Below are 17,343 nucleotides of genomic sequence, written 5' to 3' on the forward strand. Positions count from 1 at the left end.
GTGTGTCGTTTCTGGGCAATGCCAGAGATCCTGGTGCCCAGTGTAGCCCCAGGAGCAGCAGGCCCTTCCTTCCATGAGGCACAGCTGTGTTGTGGGGACACAGACCCCATCCCAGCCCTCCTGATCTCAGGGTCTCCCGTTCAGGGCCCAGAAAGTGGCTAGTGTTGCCAGTGAGGTCCCTGCCTGCTGGTGTCAGGTGAAAAACGAAACTCCTGAACTTCTGAGGCCCAGCCTTTGGTAGGGAGGAGGTCTCTGCCCTGCCTTGGGATTCCTGGGGTCCAAAACAATGTTGAGTGGGCTGTAAGGACTCCACCAAGCCTCTGGCATTGGTGGCAGAACCCCTGGGCATGTCAGAAGTGTGTCTAGAGCTGAAAGTGGGTACTTGGATCCCTGACCTCAGGGACTCACCATCTGGGAACTTGCAGCTTCCCAAGGTGGAAATGACTGCATCCTCAGATTAAGGTCACCCTCGTCTCAGGAGTAGGGACCCCAAAGAGAGGTAGGAGGTGGGCAGGGAGGGCATGTTCCCAGACCCAGCCCAGGCCCTCAGTGGTACCTGAGCCTCCTCCTTTCTCATCCTCGGCCTCAATTGCCTCCCTCTGACTAGGGCTGGCCCTGTTCTGCCCCTTCCCACCAAGCTACTTGGCTTGTCTCTTGGGTCTTGCAAATTCCCCAGCAAAAGGCAGGAAAGCCACTAGCTCAGTGCTAAGGAGGCTGTTTGAGCACTAAAGATGACTACCCTGGGCCTCACCTGGTCATCCAGTGGCCCCTCGGGATAGAGGCAGTCTGTTGTCCTATGTGCTGGCTTGCCTGCAGGGCCAAGGCCTTCCTAGGCCATCCAACCCCCACTCAGCCTGGCTGCTCCACCTGAGTGAGGCCCTTGGGAGCAAGGCCACAAATGTGGCTTGGGGTTTCCTGATATCATGAGACGCTTTGTTTTCTCTGTTGTGGTTTCAAGATGTCACCTGAGTCCCATTTATGGGCTCAGAGCTGGCGACAAGCCTGGAAGCCCTGGGGTCACCTGCCCTGCCTCACATGGCCCCAGCACCACTGTGGGAGCCCGAGCAGATGCTCGTCACCCACAGCAAGTGCCACAGACTGTGGCTGTCATCTGGGGCCACCCCTGCTGCCTGGCACAAACTGCCAGGAAGGATGCAGGGTGGACCCACTCCCTACCATGAGGACAGTGGGGGCTACAGCCAGTGAGCATGTCAAAGGTCAGTCTGGGGCCCAGGTAGGTAGCGGCCATGCAGAGCTGTGCGTCCTGGTCAGTGCCTGACACTGTGCTGCTCCTTGGCCCTTTGGCTGGGCCAGCTCTTCCTGAAGTCATTGAGAACCAGGACTGGTAGCCCGGGCCAGGGGAGCGAGGTGAGCGGGAGGAGTGGGCAGGCCCCTGCTGGTGAGTGGATAGGAAGGTGGGACCCAGAGAGGCTGAGCTGATGGCCCAGGACCACCCAGAGCCCCGCGGCCAAGCTGATGGGGACAAACTTCGCTACTGTGCATACTTGGGACCAGGCCTACGCCATCACCATATAGGCGAGCTCCCAGGTTTTCACAAGCCTCCCAAGGGTAGACGCTGCCACTGCCTGCACTTTGAGCCACATGGCCGGGGCACAGGCAGGAGAAGTGATGTGTGTCTTTCTGTCCTGCAGCAAGCGCGGAAGCCTTATGACGTGCGGGACGTCATTGAGCAGTACTCACAGGGCCACCTCAACCTCATGGTGCGCATCAAAGAGCTGCAGAGGAGGTGGGCACGGCCAAGGGGCAGTGGGGAGGGTGCACGGGTCCTGCCCCGCCCAGCCCCAGCTGCACGATGAGCGGTGCCAGGAGGAGGGAGGAGCTGAGACCCTGAGTTCTCGCCTCTCAACCACCCCTACCCCTGCAGAGGGAGGGCAGCTGGCCACAGCCACGGTTCACAGCCAGCCCACCAGGCAGCTCTGCCTTGTTCCCTGCCCGGGTCTGAGACGATGGAGGAGTTGCGGTGGGGAGGTGTATCGGGAAGGAAAACACCCGCCTCCATCCCTGCTCAGGCAGCGACACCAGCTTCACACTCCCCACAACTTCAGGACACTTGGCAGCCAGCTCACCCACCTCCCATGTCACCCCTGAGCAAGGGGCCAGGCCCAGCCCTGGGAAGACCATGGGTCTCCCCCAGCTGGCCCTGGAGCTGGAGACCCTGACAGTGGGGAGCCAACGTGTTCCCGTGGAATCAGTGCCATCCTCCTGGGCCTGCACAGGCTCAGAGCAGCTGTGCCTCCGAGAGGGCTCGCCTGGGAACTAGCTCTGTGTGTTACAGGGTATGGCTGGGAACCCGTGTCCATTCTGGCCACAGGCAAGGGGTCAGGCTTCCTTGCCCGTGGCTGACCGATTGCCTCCTACTCCTAACCCCAGGGAGGAAGTCTGAGAGGCAGCCCACCGACTCCTCCTCTCCGAGCTCCCTGCTCAGCCCCCTCAGGAGCATGGCCCTCTGGGGGGTTGGGAGTGACCTGGCAGGTCTTAGGGTCGGGGGTGTCCCCAGAGTGGGCGGGCAGTGCACTGTCTTGCTGGGCACATCAGCCTGTCTGTCCCATGGACGGCAGTGCATCTGTGCAGTGCCGGGGCCAGGTGTGAACTAGTGTCCGTCTCCTTCCCTACCAGGCTGGACCAGTCCGTTGGGAAGCCGTCGCTGTTCATCTCCGTCTCAGGTGGGTTTCGGTGTCAGGCGCTCTGGGCGCGGCCGCCTGCAGTGGACTCTCCCACACCTCTGACCTCCTGGCTCTCCCCGCGATGTCAGAACGGGCCACTGGGCCTCCAAAGTGCATGACATGAAATGAAAGCCAGGGAGTAAGGGGAGGTAGACCCCACCCCTAGCAAAGTGGCTCCAAAGTACATTTTACAAAGGAATATTCAAGTTTCATAAGAACCTACCTGGGTCCCTTTAAATTCCAGGGCGTTGAGGTTAGGCTCTGGGTGTGGAAACATGAACCCAGGGCAACTCTGCAGAAGGGGGTGATCCTGGGGATGGGCCTGGGGTGGGGCTTGAACAGGGTGAGCTGCCAGCCCAGAATTCAAGAGACTATGGGTGGGGGCCTTGCAGGGCTCAAGTTGAGAGGGACAGAAGCACCTGGCCGCAGCCTGGGGGCTGGTTTTCTGGCTCCTCGACCGAATTCCTTGGGTCCCCTGGACACGGGGCTGTGAATCATTCCGGGGAATGACAGGGAAAAGGCACATTCCCTGGGGTTTCCCAAATGCAAACAGCAGCCACGGCTCACAATGTGGGCTGGTGTGACGGGGGCAGCTGAGCGGCTATGTCCCCCAGCCTGGAGTCAGGCCTATGCCGCCCTGGGAGTGGAATGGCACGGGCTTGCACAGCTGGCAGTGTGGCCAGTTTAGGCAGCCCCCTAGGGCTCTCGGAGGTCAGGGGTGGAGAGGGTGGAGCAGGATGGAGCCCAGGTCCCCAGCTGCAGCCATGCCCGCCCACTGTACCACTTCTGGTATTTTTGTCATAGGACACTTTTTTTAAAATGTCCTAGTAGGTTTAGGCATTTTGACTCTCAGCTACCACCCCCAGCCCCACCATCCTGCTCCCCAAGCCCAGTTGGCATCCCCGGTCCACCCCAGCACTCAGCCCTGATTTGGGTGTTTTATCCCCCATAGAAAAGAGCAAGGATCGCGGCAGCAACACGATCGGCGCCCGCCTGAACCGAGTAGAAGACAAGGTAGGCTCACGCGCCGGCCGCAGCGGCTCTGGTCAGTGTTCCGGGGCCAGCAGGCACCTCCCTGTGATATGCGTGTGAATGCGAAGCTCCGGTGGTGCCAGCGCCTGCAGGCCTCCCCACCTTCCCGCCAGGGCCTATAGCAGCCCGCCCAGCAACTCCCAAGAGGGGCCCAGGCCCACTGCCCACCTGGCTGGGCATTGCTCCCCCATGGAAGGAGCCAGGCCAGGCTGGTTTCTCATCCTCTGACAATTGGCGTCTTTACTGGCAGGTGGCACCTAGTGACCCTCCCCCCAGCTCTTTCCCGCTGCCTCTCATAGTCTGCTTTGTGCTCTGTGAGCCTCCTGGCTGCATCCTGAGTGGAGGGTGGCAGGAGCTGGCCTCACATCCCAGCCTTCTCCTGGGCCCAGCTGTCTGGGGCCTCCACCTGGGGCCGGCCAAGAGCTCAGGGAGATGCAGGGCCCAGCTGGGATGGGTTCATGGGAAGAGAAGCATCTTCTGTTTGCCCCGAACCCACCAGGCCCCCACTCCCCACCAGGCTCTATGCCCGTCACTCAGTCCCTCAGGCTGGAGCCTCTACCCCAGGCACCCTGGGAGCTGCTGGAGGATCTGGGCGGTGGGAGGGCCTTTCCTGGGCTCATGGCTGAGCCCACCACTGCCCTTTGAAGTCTCTGTGGTTTGAAGCGGGCTGTTATCTTGCCGAACAGCAAGTCCGTCTACATGGACTTTATCTGAAAGTAGCTGAGAGGCTAAAAATAGAGGAATTTCAGTTGGGCAGGGAGTGCGTCTGCTGCCCGGTTTCCCCGGCAACGCCTGGCTCTGGCCTGCTTCCATCTCGGCTGCAGCCGGGCAGGCGGGGCAGGCACAGCTCAGCCCAGGCTCCTGCTCCTGCTCCACCCGTCCTGGCCCCCAGGACCTGCAGCGTCACCCTCTCCCCACCTGGCACCATCTGCCCATGGCCTGGGGCGGCTGTGGGGCCCTGCGACCAACAAACTGGGTCAGGCAGAAAGAGCAAGGGCTGGTGTTCAGGTGCCTGGCCCGGTGGGGCTGTGTGACCACAGTATCCCGGGTCCCGCGGGCCTGGCCACCCTCTGTCAGCACAGGCCTGAGCAGGGCTGGTGCAGGCCTTTGCCAGGCAGATGGCCCAGTGGGAGATGGCGCCCATCTGGCAGGACAGGAAGCAAGACCCGGGAGAGGTCCGTTCACAGGATTGGCAAAGCTCAGAGGCCCAGAAGCCTTGGCCTCTCTGCTGCCTGGGGAACACGGTGTTTCCTTGGCTTTCTCTTTGCGCAAGGGCTGGATGACTCCTGGCTGGCACACCCAGTACAGCAGGACCGGGTACCCTGTGTTGTTGGCATGGCCAGGAGTTTCTAGACATCAAGGAAAGCCATGGTAGAGACAGGGAGTGGCACCCACTTCCCCCACCTCCACTCCTGTTTCCATCTCAGCTGCAGCCAGGCAGGCGGGGCATGAACATCCCTGACGTGCAGGAGTCCCAGTGGCCCTTTCTGGACAGCATGGGCTGGGGACAGCCCCCACCTTTTCCCACCACTCCCTGCCCAGCTCTGGTTCCATTCCCTATGCTACTGTCCCAGGCCTTTCTTATGGCTCTGCCCCTGCTCCATGGGACGGACCACCCTTTAAGCCCAGACCCGGAGCCTGGTATCCTGTGGGGGTGATGGTGGGTGGCAGACAGGGTCTCCTGAAGTACTGCGGCCCCTTCCTGACATGCACAGCGGCCGTCCAGCATGCTGCCTGCTGGGCCCTGGGAACGAGGACGCAGTCCTCGGTCGACCAAGGTCGGTGTGGGGGCCTGCAGTGGGGCCAGCGCTGGCCTTGAAGGCACAGAATTATGCACCCGATTTCTTCACATCTGAGCAACACAGGGAAGCGTTTTCCGAGTCCCTGGTCCCTAGGGCAAGGTTTAAGAACGAGGTTGGGGCCGCGTCCTGGTGCCCTGTCAGGCTCTGAGCCGGGGTCACGAGGATGCTGGTAGATTCTGCATGCACAGCCCTGGTGGGCCCTGGCTCCCTGCTGTCACATTCGAGTCCCCTGCCTGGGGTCTCTGAGGTGGTGAGTGGCACCCACAGTTGACACTAAATCTCAGCCCCTCTGAGCGGATCTACCTGGAACCTGGCTGCCCATCAAGGAGTTGACAGAGCCGTGCTGACCTGGGTGGGCAGGTGGTAACCTGCCCGGTCTTTGCCCTGCCACTGACTGGTACCCCCCTCAGGGACAGACCCTGGGAAAGGGCCCGGCTGGGCCTGGAGGGCTTGGTGGCACAGCCTGGCTCGAGTTATCTTCGTTATCAGTGCAGCCATCGGGACCGTAAACACCCCAAGCGCAATCCTGCTGACTTCGGGAAGTAGGGGCAGGAAATCCAGCAGCCACCCCAGCCCAGAGGCCCAGCAGGCGTGCAGCGGTGCCAATGCCCGCCGGCCCCGCCAACCCCAGCCAGAGCCCCTGGCCTTCCCCACCGGCACCCTCCCCCACCCCATCCCGCCAGTCTGGCTGCCTGCCGGAAGCGAGTCAAGGCCCCAGCCCCCAACTGCTTTCTCAGCTCAGCTCAGTCCCTCACCCCTGGGTTGTGCAGTGAGTCCCATCCCAGGCCGGCTTGCCATGGGATGAGAGGTCTCCGGGATGCACAGCCAGCTGGCACCCATCTTGGCAGGGGTCGTGCCAAGAATCAGGGAGGCCTGGAGTGTCTCCTTGCAGGGAGTTCACCAGTGCAGGTCAGCTGAGCTGGTTCAGGGCTGCCTCCGTTTCCCTGGCAGGGAGCCCTCTTCTTCCTTTGTGTCCATGGCCCACGCTGGGGAGAGGGTCTGGGGGTCTTCCTTCTCGCCACAGTCCTGCGGCCTCGTCAAAACTCCTGCTTGGCAGTGCTGTCTGCTCCGACACAGACCCCCCCCAAACTATCTTGCAGGACGTCCCCATTCCTGGGATCCCTGCTCCCCTTGTGCCTGGCCGGGTGGCTCAGGCTCTGCCTCACTCCAGGGTGTGGAGAGCAGAAACCCCCCACACTCACAGACCCAGGGCCCTCCTCACAGCGAGTCTGCTTCCTGCGGGCCTCCTTCCCTTGTCAAATGAGAGAGCTTGATTCCTGCTTGTGTCCTTAGGGTCAAAAGTCACAAAAGCTGCCTCATGCCCTTTCTGTTTTCATCTTAGATTACTGTCTTCTTTATTCTAGAGAGGACTCTTATTTACTCAAACGCCCAAATAAACCATCTTTTACAGATGGGGAAACCAAGGTTCAGAGAGGCTGAGCAGTCGCCTGAGGTCACACAGCTGGTTAGGTTGAAGAGCTGGTCCCAAGGAGGACACAGACAGGGGTGGGAGATAAGGTGGAGACAGCAAGGAAGGGTTTCATAATCACCCACAGTCTGTATGGAGAGGCTGAGGAGGGTTGAGGCCAGGGGCAGGCTGGGGGCACCAGCAGCAGGACCCAGGGCCTTCAGTGTGGGCCAGAGACCAATGCAGGCGGTTGGGAGAGGTTCGGAGAGGGCTGGCCCTGCCCACTCCCTCTCTGGCCCCACTGGGCTTCCTGGAGTCCCACACAGGGCTGGCAGTCTGTGTGGGGGCTGCATACCCTAGACACTCTGAGGAATAGATGGCAGAGGCCGCTCCAGCCCTCCTCCCCCAGCAAGTATTCTTAGCTTGGTCTCCAGGACCTGCCACACTGTTTACGTTGGGCCCTGTTTATTTTGCAAGCTAAGCTCATACTGCTTTTGCTGATATGAGGAGCACAGTGGGCTGGGAGAGTTTCTTTCTTCTCTGTTTTTGCCGGAAATGTTCATGGCTGAGAGCCGGACACAGGGGAGTCCTGGGTTTCCATGTCCCAGTTCAGAAAGCGTTGGGCGGGAAGAGGCCCCCACCACCTGACACTCCTTTCACTGCCTCCGGTCCCAGAAGCCAGGCCTCCAGGATGAGAATGCCCCCCAACCCGGGACTCCCACCGCCACACCCTGCCCATGCCTTTACTAAGCTGTGTGCATGACCCCAACCTCCAGGATGCGGGCAGACGCAGCCTTCGAGAATTGGGTATTTGCCCCCAGACACTGCTACCCTTTCCCTCATTCCAGTGTGACTCCTCCATCCACCAGGCCCACAAGCTGGACCCCAAGTCTTTTTTGTCTTGGGCAGTTCTCCGAGCTGTGCCCCGAGAGTCGCCTTGCTGCTGTTTGTCTCTGCCCTTCAGCCCAACCCCTGCTGAGTTCAGGCCTTTATCATCTCTTCCTTGGATTATTTTTCCAGCCATGTATGTGGTCTCCCGCCTCTCCTCACACCCACCAATCCTTCACATTGTATATTATTTCTTAAACACTGCTGAAATCTCACTTACTAGTATTTAATATATCAGAATTTTTGTGCCAGTATTTATGTGTGAGATACATACATAACATAATTTTCTTTTCTTGTATGGTCTTCATGCGGTTTTGGTATCAAATGTATGTGAGCCCCACCGACTAAGTTAAGAAATGTTCTCTCTTTTCCTATATTGGGATATTTTGTATAAGATTAGAATTTTATTTTCCTCAAATGTCTGGTGGAATTTAAAGGTAAAGACGTCTAGGCCTGGTGTTTTCTTTGTGGGAAGATTCATCATTCCTGATTCAATGGCTGTAATAATTATGGACTGTTCAGGTTTTCCATTTCTTCTTGTATCAGTTTTGATAAGTTATATATTCTAGGAATTTATACATTTCATTTTAGTTTCCATGTTCATTGGCATTTATTATTATTTTAATGTCCATCCATTAGCATTTAGTCCCATTTTTTATTCTCAATATTATTTATTTGTGCCTTCACTGTTTTCCCCCTTAGTGGTCAAACCTGACACTATTCACCTGTCTTATTAAATGTTTAGTGGACTTCTGGCTTTGTTGATCCTCCCTATTGTGATTTTGTTTTGTTTCATTCACTTCTCTTTATTTTATTCCTTCTATTTACTTGGCCTTAATATACTGTTCTTTCTCTAACCTCTCTAAATTAAGAATAGGATAATTCTTAATTTTCAGGCTTTCTAAATTTCTTTTTTTTTTTTTAATTTTTCTAACCGCTGTCAATCTTGTGGCTTTCTAAATTTTTAAGGTATGCATTTAAGATTATAAATTTTTCCTTTAAATATCATTCAAACTACATCTCCCACATTTTGATATATGGCATTTAATTTTAATCTTCATTCACTTTAGTATTTTTCTAATCTCCATTATGATCTCTTGTTTATCCTAGGAGTTCTGTAGCAATGTGGTTTTTGTCATTGTTATAATTGTAGCACAGCTTTCTCATAATGTTGCCCTCTTGTCAGAGAAAGCAATCCATATGATATTAATACTTTAGAATGTTTTGAAATATGGTTTACAGCAAAAATGTCATCAATTTTTGTAAATGTGCCTTCTGTACTTGAAAACAAGGTATATTCTGACATTGTTGGGTGCAGTGTTATGTTCATATCCACTGGAACAGGCTTGTTAATTGGTCTGTTCAAATCTTCTATATTCTCATTGGAATGTTTTTATCTGCTTAATCTATTATTACTGAGAAGGCATAGGGCAAATTTCTGTTTAACTTCCTAAGAAACTTCTAAACTGTTTCCAAAGGATTTGTACCATTTTGCTTTCTCACCAGTAATGTATAAAGGTTCCACTTTCTCCACAGCCTTGCAAATACATGGTCTTTTCTATTTTAGCCCTTTTAGTGAGTATGTAATGGTATCTCATTGTGGTTTTGATTTGCATTTCCCTAATGACTAATGATGTTGAGCCACTTTTCATGTGCTTATTAGCCATTCATAGTCTTCTTTGGTGAAATGTTTATTCAACTCTCTTGCCCATTTTCTAATTAAGTAGTCTGTTCTATTATTGAGTTGCAAGGGTTTTTTATATGTTCTGGATACAAGTCCTTTATCAGATCTATGACTTGCAAATATTTTCTCCCATTCTGTGGCTGTCTTTTCATTTCCTTAATCACATCTTTTAAATCACAAAAGTTTTTAATTTTAATGAAGTCCAATTTGTCTTTTCTTATATGGCTCAGGCTTTTGATGTTTTATCTAAGAACTCTGCCTAATCCAAAGCCATAAACATTTTCTCCTGTTTTGTTTTGGTTTCTTTTCCTTCTAGAAGTTGTATAGAAGTAGCTCTTACATTTCGGTCTATATTTACTTTGAGGTAATTATGGGGTATGATATGAGGTAAAGTCTAGATTTTTTTTGTTTCATTCTTTCTTATGGATATTCAATTGCCCCAGAACATTTGTTGAAAATACTCCATTTCCTCCTTTGAATTATCATGGCTTCTTTGTCAAAAATCAATTGATCATAAATTTATAGGTTTATTTCTGCATTTTCAATTCTATTCTGTTGGTCTATATGCCTTTCTGTAAATCTATATGCCTTTCCGTAAACCCATACTATACCATCTTGATTTTTGTAGGTTTACAGTAAGTTTTAAAATTAAATTATGTAAGTTTTCTATTTTTGTTCATCTTTTTACAAATTGTTTCTGTCCATTCTAAGTCCTATGAATTTTCATACAAATTTTAGGTTCAACCTGTCAATTAAAAAAGAAAGCCCTGCTGGGATTTTGATAGGCATCGTGTTGAATCTATAGATCCATTTGGGGAAAATTGACATCTTAACAAAATTGAGTATTATAATCAATGAACATGGTATATCCCTCCATTTATTTGATCTGCTTTAATTTCTTTCAGTGATATTTTACAGTTTGGGGCATATAAATTTTATACTTATTTTGTTACATTTACTCCTAATTATTTTATATTTGTCATGCTAGTGTTAATGAAATTGTTTTCTTAATTTCATTTTGAGTTAATTGTTCATTACTAGTATATAGAAATAACATTAAATTTTTATATCAATCTTGTAAACTATGACTTTTCTGTTCTTGGTTTTAGTCATTTTTGTTGTCACTATTGATTTCTTAAGATTTTCTACATATAAGATCATGTCTTGTGTCAATAGACAATTTTTACTTCTTTCCAATCAGATGCCTTTAATTTCTTTGTTTTGCCTAATTGCACTGGCTTGAACTTCCAAAAAAATTATTGAATAGAAGAAGTGCTAGAGCAGATCTTGTGGGGAAAATCATTCAATCGATTTCCATTAGCTCTGAGTTTTCCATAGATACCTTTCATCATTTCCTTCTATTTTTAGTGTGTTGAGAGCTCTTAATATGAATGGATATTGGATTTTGTCAAGTGCTCTTTCTGTGTGTAGTAAGATGATCCTGTGGTCTTTATTCCTTATCCTACTGATTTGGTATAATACATTAACTAATTTTCAGGTGTTAAACCAATCTCACATTTCTGGAATAAATCCCACCTGGGCATGATACATAATCCTTTTTATATGATGCTGGATTTGGTTTGCTAATAGTTTGTTAAGAATGTTTGTATCTTCAACCTACAAAATCTGATTGAAAGAAAAAAAAAGAATGTACTTGATATTCGTGAAGGATACTGGTGTGGTTTTCTTTTCTGACTTTGATGTCAGATTTTTAAATCCTTTTCTTTTTAACCCTACAACCATAGGATTTCGGGTTTGTCTTTTGTAAACACTATATGACTTAGTTTTTAAAAAATCATTTAATACATTTACATTTAATATAATTTCTAATAGATTTGGATTGAATTCTAGCAGCGTATTTTGTGCTTTCCATTTGTACTAAATCTTTATTTTTCTCCTCTTTCTTGCCTCTCATTAGATTATTACTTCTCATTCTACTTTTCTCTCTACTGGTTTTGAAGTTATGTTTTCTACTACCATTCTTGTAAAGGTTAACCTAGAACATTTTAAATGAATATATATCAGAAGTAATTGCTATATCTACCCATATCTGTAATAAAATAGGCATCCTAGAACACTAACTTCAATTATACTCCTCCTGACTTAGTACTTTGCTGTTGTATATTTTAGTTGAACCATGTTTAATTTTTAACTCACTAATTGGTAGTGCTAAATTATACAACCAATGTTTGCTTAAATTTACCCACCTATTTGCCTCTTTGTCATTTGTCATTTCTTTTTTATCTCAGATGTTACATCTGGGATTACCTTTTGATGTGACTGAGGGATTTATTTAAATTTTCTTCAGTGAAAAACTCTCAGATTTTGTCTGCAAATGACCATTTTACTGTCATCTTAAAAAAAATTCCACCAATTATAAAATTATAGGCCTTAGGTTATCAAAATTCTTTTTTTCTTAGCACATTAAAAATGTTATTGAACTATCCTTTGCCTTCCACTGTTACCATTGAGAATGAAGATGATGAATTGTTGCTCCTTGGAAGACAATCTGTCCTTTTTCTCTGGCTGCCTTTAAGATCTTTCTTTTGACTCTAGTGTTCTGCATTTTCACTAGGTGTGTTAATAGGTTTCTTTTTTTCTGCCTAGGCTACCTTACTCTGTGGTTTGGTGTCTTGCATCAGTTCTAGATTATTCTCAGTTAGTACTTCTTAAGATTTCACTTCAGTCTCATTATCTCCTTCTGAAATTTTTATTGGCCAGTAGTAGACCATCTCACTCCCCGTCACGTCTCTTACCTTTTTTTTTTAAATCACTTTGTCTCTCTGTACTATATTCTGGAATCCATCTTCCAGTTCACTAGTTGTTTCTTCAACTGTGTTTAATCTGCTGTTAAAACTGTTCAGTGAATTTTAAACTTCAATTATTATTATTTTATTTATAAAAGTTCTTTTGGGTTCTTATTCATATCTGATAGGGCATTTTAATTGTATCTTCCTCTTTACTTGCATGTTCAAACTTTAAAATTTTCTTGAAGTATATTAAATATGTATCTAAATAAGTGTATTAAATAAGTATCTAAAGTATTTCTGAGTTCACATCCCTGTTTGGTTTTTTTCTTCTGCTGACTCTCATTCACGGTGTTTCATTTCCTTTCTGGTTTTTTTTGTGTTTTTTTTTTCATTGTAAACTTATATATCTTAAAATTTATCTGTGGAAATTTTTGAAGTCTGGTGTGAAGTTGGGGTCCTCAGGGAGGAATCATGTTTACCCCTTCCATTGCCACATATGTGGGTGTACTGCCAGTCTGGACTTTCAATGGTAGGCTCAAAGTTTTCTAGGCCACCTAGGTAGTGTGAATTCAAGCCTCCAAGCTGAGCCTGGACTAGCTTGTGAATATGACTTTCCAGGACAGAACTCGTTCTCCTTCTCTTAGCAGTAAGGCAGTTTTCTTTACAATCTTCTCCGGGAAGAGAAGATTTTTCATTGGCCCTCACAATGAAAGTAGAGCCCTTTGAGGGTCACAGTTTTATGTAAGTCTCTGCTATGAGACTTCCTGGAGCAGGCCTGGGCTTTGACACCTCGCCATCTATTCCTGGTGAAACCAAAGCTCAAGTTCATCCCACTCATCAAATGCCTTCAGGGCCCCTATTACCTCTGGGGATTCCACTTTCACTGAGTCTTCAGCCTTTAACCTCCCTTACTTCCTGGTCAGCTCATCCATGCTAGCCACAGATAGAATTTTAAATTTTTTAATAGCCACTTTTTAAAATTTAAAAATAAATCGGTAAAATTCATTGCAATAATATATTTTATTTAACCTAATAGATCCAAAATATCACTTCAATATATAATTAATATTTTTAAAACTCTTGAAATTGTTGTTCTTTTTTTTCATACTGGGTCTTCAAAAGCCACTGCGTATTTTACACATTTCAATTTAGACACTGAGTTTCCATGAGAGCAACTTGGTCTGTATTTAGATTTCATAAAATTTACCACTGAAAAAGGAGATTCCCATGCCTAAGTCGTTTCAAACATACTGAAAAGTTTTCTAATAACTGAATGAAGGATCTGTCTTTAATTTTTAATTTCAATTTATTAAAATGAAATGAAAATTCCATTCCTGGGTCTCAGTCGCCACTTTTTAAGTGCTGTGCCACACAGATTCAGCTATGGGACAGTGCTGCTTTGAACGGGCATGACCGTGCACACGTGTGGGGAGGTGAGTGTGGCTCCCCCAACATTTACCCAGGCCAGCCCCAGGGAAATGCTCAGTGAATGCCCATAGAATGTGGTGAATGTGGATGGCAGGGACCATATGGGAGAGCACACTCTAGTAGTTTCCATCTCATGGCCCCAGTGCCCCTCTCCACCCCATGCCCCCAACAGAGATGCATCCCTGCAGACCCCTCCTGGGCTCCTTTTCCACAGCATCTTCCCCAAGTTCCCCTGCCTTAAGTCCCCAGAGCTCATGACCCATGCCTCCCCGAGGTCCCTAAGGCATGTCCGCTTGGGATTCTGGTTCTTTTCTGGTTCTCTGCAGCCAGGTCTGTTCCCTGGTGTAGCTTCGCAACTGGAAGGTGCTGCTCAGGAAACTATGAGAAGTGTCCGTCAGTGCATGCAGGACACACTTCCAGGCTGTCACAGAGGCCAGGGAGCGCCTTGCCACTGAGGGGCTGGTTGCATCAGAAAGTTGGGCAGCCCGGACTGCCCTGGCAGCCCCAGCCCTGCCTCTCCTCAGCAGCTCCCCCTCCCCTCTGCTCCCCCCCACCCCCACCCCAACACTCCTCTCTCTGCTGCTGGGCTGCTCTTGAGTGACAGGGCCGTAAATAGGCAAAGGCGGGGGCTCTGGCTGATCAAAGGGCTCCCTTTAGAAGCCGTCATTAGTTTGCTATTCTGGGAACTGGTTATTTTAAGGTTAGTGTATTTTTTCTTTCCTGAGGAGCCGTCTTAGTGGATGGCGGAGTCCTGAGGGGCTGCCCTTCAGTCAAACCACACAAGCCCTGTTTTGTCTGGGGTTCCAAAGATAAACCTATAATGAAAGCGGCATTTGACGCTGAGCACCGCCACCCCGTTCCTGCGCAGGGGTAGGTGTGTCTGCCAGGGAGTCCCTGTGCCCAGCAAGCACCGGGGAGGCTTGCGGGAGGCCCCTGGGCCTGGTTGAGTCTGGCCCAGGGAGCCTGAGGTGGGAGCCCTTCCGGCCTGGCATTCTCACAGCCATCATGGCTTGCCTGGCCAGGAACCGAGGCTCCATACCTTCCCCCAACTTCAGGTCACCCCCAAAGGCCACATCTAGAACCAGGCTCATCAGGCACCTCTGAACCGCAGCCCAGCTCTGCCTACAACCTTCTGTGGAAAAACAGTGGCCCCACCAGTGGCCAGGGGAATGCACACCCGTGAAGTCAAAATGTAAGGAAATGAGGATACCCTGTGCTGGCATGGGTGCGGAAGAGCAGACACTCTTCTGTCTTACTAGGGGGTGGGAATTACTATAGTAACAACTCCTGGAAGGGACTCTAGCAATGCTTGTGAAAACTAGAAACCTGTCGTCACTCCTAGGAAAGAAAAGCACCAAGGTCAGGCTTTGCATGCACGCTTTGTCATGCAACAAGCTCAAAGCCATCTGTTTGTCCATAGAGGAGCATCATATATACTGAGACACCTCGACACTGCAGCCCCAATGCCAACCACGGACAAGCTTGCCGGCAGTCATTGCTCAGGAGGGATGTTGTTGATGTATCGCTAAGTAAGAAACCAAAGTTGCCAAGGAACGTGATCGCATCTCTGTGGAACCACACCACCCAGGATGCGGCTGGGAAGGGAGGCCAGGGAACAACTGTACTCTGGGATACTGGGGCTGTTGGCCTCCCCCTTCCCAGGCCCAGCTCCTGGGCACTGGGACCGCCATGGGCTTGGTTCTGAGATCCGTTCTGAGATGCACCGTGAGTTCTCGCCTTGTCCGAGATTGAGATGTGTCAGGTAGTTGGTGTGCTCATTCCGAGGTGTTTCTTTTTCCCCCAGTAAAGTGATTTCACATGGAGGTGAGTGTGATGGGAAAAGGAGCCTCAGAAACAAGACCCCACCTTGGTCCTCTGGTCTCCCCTGGGAGGACCACCCCCAATCCTAACATCCCGTGAGGTCCTCCCCACTCAGAGGCTCCTCTCTGTGCCACCCACTTTGGGATAGGTTGCCATGAGGTTGCCAGGGGCTGGCAAAGGACACTTGTCAGCTGCAGATTCCAGCCCTGCCCTGGGACTTGGAGGGGATCACATCCCTTTGACCCCCAGGTTCCTCTGCCATACCATGAGCCCAAATGACCCTCAACCCGCCACAGAGACAGCCCCCACTAACTGTCGCTGGGTGATGGGACTGTGGAGAGCGCCAGCTCAGAGGAGAAGCCTGCCTGATGTGGCTCCCGTCCTCCTCTGCTGGGCTTGTCTGCAGTGTCCCCATTCAGTGACACCAGGAGTTGGCACTGCCCCTGGTTCTACTGCAGAGCTCAGGACAGCCCTGGCAGTGATGCCCTAGCCCGGCCCAGCACCTACTGAGACAGCCGGGCCAAGCCCCATCCTACAGGTGCAGTCTCACTTTGTCACCCTTGGTTACCTATGGGACCCTGAGCCCCATGGGAGGGGTTCATCACTCAGGGTCCTCATCCACATCCAGCACCCAGCTGTGCACACAGGCCCACACACAGACCCCCTTCCCATCCCCACTTCCCATCCCACACAGGGCAAAAGCCTGACCTCCTCTTGCGCCTTTGGAGCCAGTGGCTGGGGTGCAAGCTCTGCCCCCTACACGCAATGGCTGTGAGACTCGGCGAGTCACATGGGCTCTCAGCGCCTCAGCCTCCAGGCCCCTAGTGGAGGGTACAATGCCAGCACCACTGTGCCGAGCGCTCACGTACAAAGACCCTATGACGTGGGCAGTGTCACAAGCTCCCAGCCCAGGAGGCCTGCTTGGCTGATGGCAGAGCTCAGACGGTGTGAGCATGAGGATGGCATCAGGGGCCCCTCTGCAAGTTCAAGTTCTGCCTCAACCCTACCACGTGGCCCTGGCCAGGCCCCCTGAATCCAGGCCTTGGTTTCCCCAGCTATCCAGCGGCTTCCTGCTTCTCTTACCCTCAGCAATCCCCCAAGAACTGTTCTTGTCCCTGCACTAGCATCTCTCTTTCTTGGGGTGTTTCTCTCTTAGCCTGTCTGGGGGACAACTGCCACCCTCAAGCCTCTCCTAAGTGACTCTATTTATAGGCCTCCAATATTGGCCAGAGAGGAAATTTAAGTCTTTTTAAAAATTAAGCTCAAGTGTATGTCAACTTCTGTGGGTGCAACTGCTTCAGAGAGGCTGGGATAGGACAGCAGGCAGCAGGGGCGTGTCAGGTGCCTGAGGCGGACGGTGGCCGGAGCCCGCGGTGGCCGAGCCCTCACTGGGCACCGTGTGCGGATCTATAAACAACAGCATCAATTGCGGGAGTCCGGCTGGACTGGCCGCCTGCAGGGGCCAGGGCGTGAGGGTGGTGCAGAGCCTTGTCTGTGCGGCAAACCCTGCCCGGCTGCCCTTGCCAACCTCAGAAAAACATGTATTTTGGTCAAAATGGGCCCCTTTTTAAACTTGTCACCCCGTGGGTCAGGGCACAGCCTGCCCCCGGCTGGTTCTGCATATTAAGTAGTGGCTTGGTCACCACCAAAAATAGATGTCCCGACCCGAGCCTCCCCTCCCTCCCGGAGAGGGGACCTGGCTGTGCCGGCCGGGCTGGGAAACCGCGGGCGGTGAAGGCAGGACGGGGCGAACCGGCGGCGCAGGCCCAGCACGTCCTGGGCCCTCCCTGTCAGGTGCGGACCCCGAGGTTGTGCAGGGGCTTGGCGGCAGCGGCGAGTGGGGGTT

General features: G+C 50.9%; 1 protein-coding gene across 2 annotated transcripts in view; it reads left to right on the forward strand.

Annotated features, from left to right (window-relative positions):
• Positions 1–17,343, forward strand: part of KCNQ1 (potassium channel, voltage gated KQT-like subfamily Q, member 1) — a 407,135-nt gene that overhangs the window by 332,414 nt on the left and 57,378 nt on the right. For both annotated transcript variants that reach the window (XM_011930101.1, XM_011930102.1), the window contains 3 exons: positions 1,653–1,747; positions 2,638–2,684; positions 3,637–3,698. In XM_011930101.1, coding sequence (XP_011785491.1) covers positions 1,653–1,747; positions 2,638–2,684; positions 3,637–3,698 — 204 coding nt within the window. The remainder of the gene's footprint in view (positions 1–1,652; positions 1,748–2,637; positions 2,685–3,636; positions 3,699–17,343) is intronic.

This window comes from Colobus angolensis, unplaced genomic scaffold, assembly GCF_000951035.1.
Source record: "Colobus angolensis palliatus isolate OR3802 unplaced genomic scaffold, Cang.pa_1.0 Scaffold84, whole genome shotgun sequence".
Lineage (NCBI taxonomy): Eukaryota > Metazoa > Chordata > Mammalia > Primates > Cercopithecidae > Colobus > Colobus angolensis.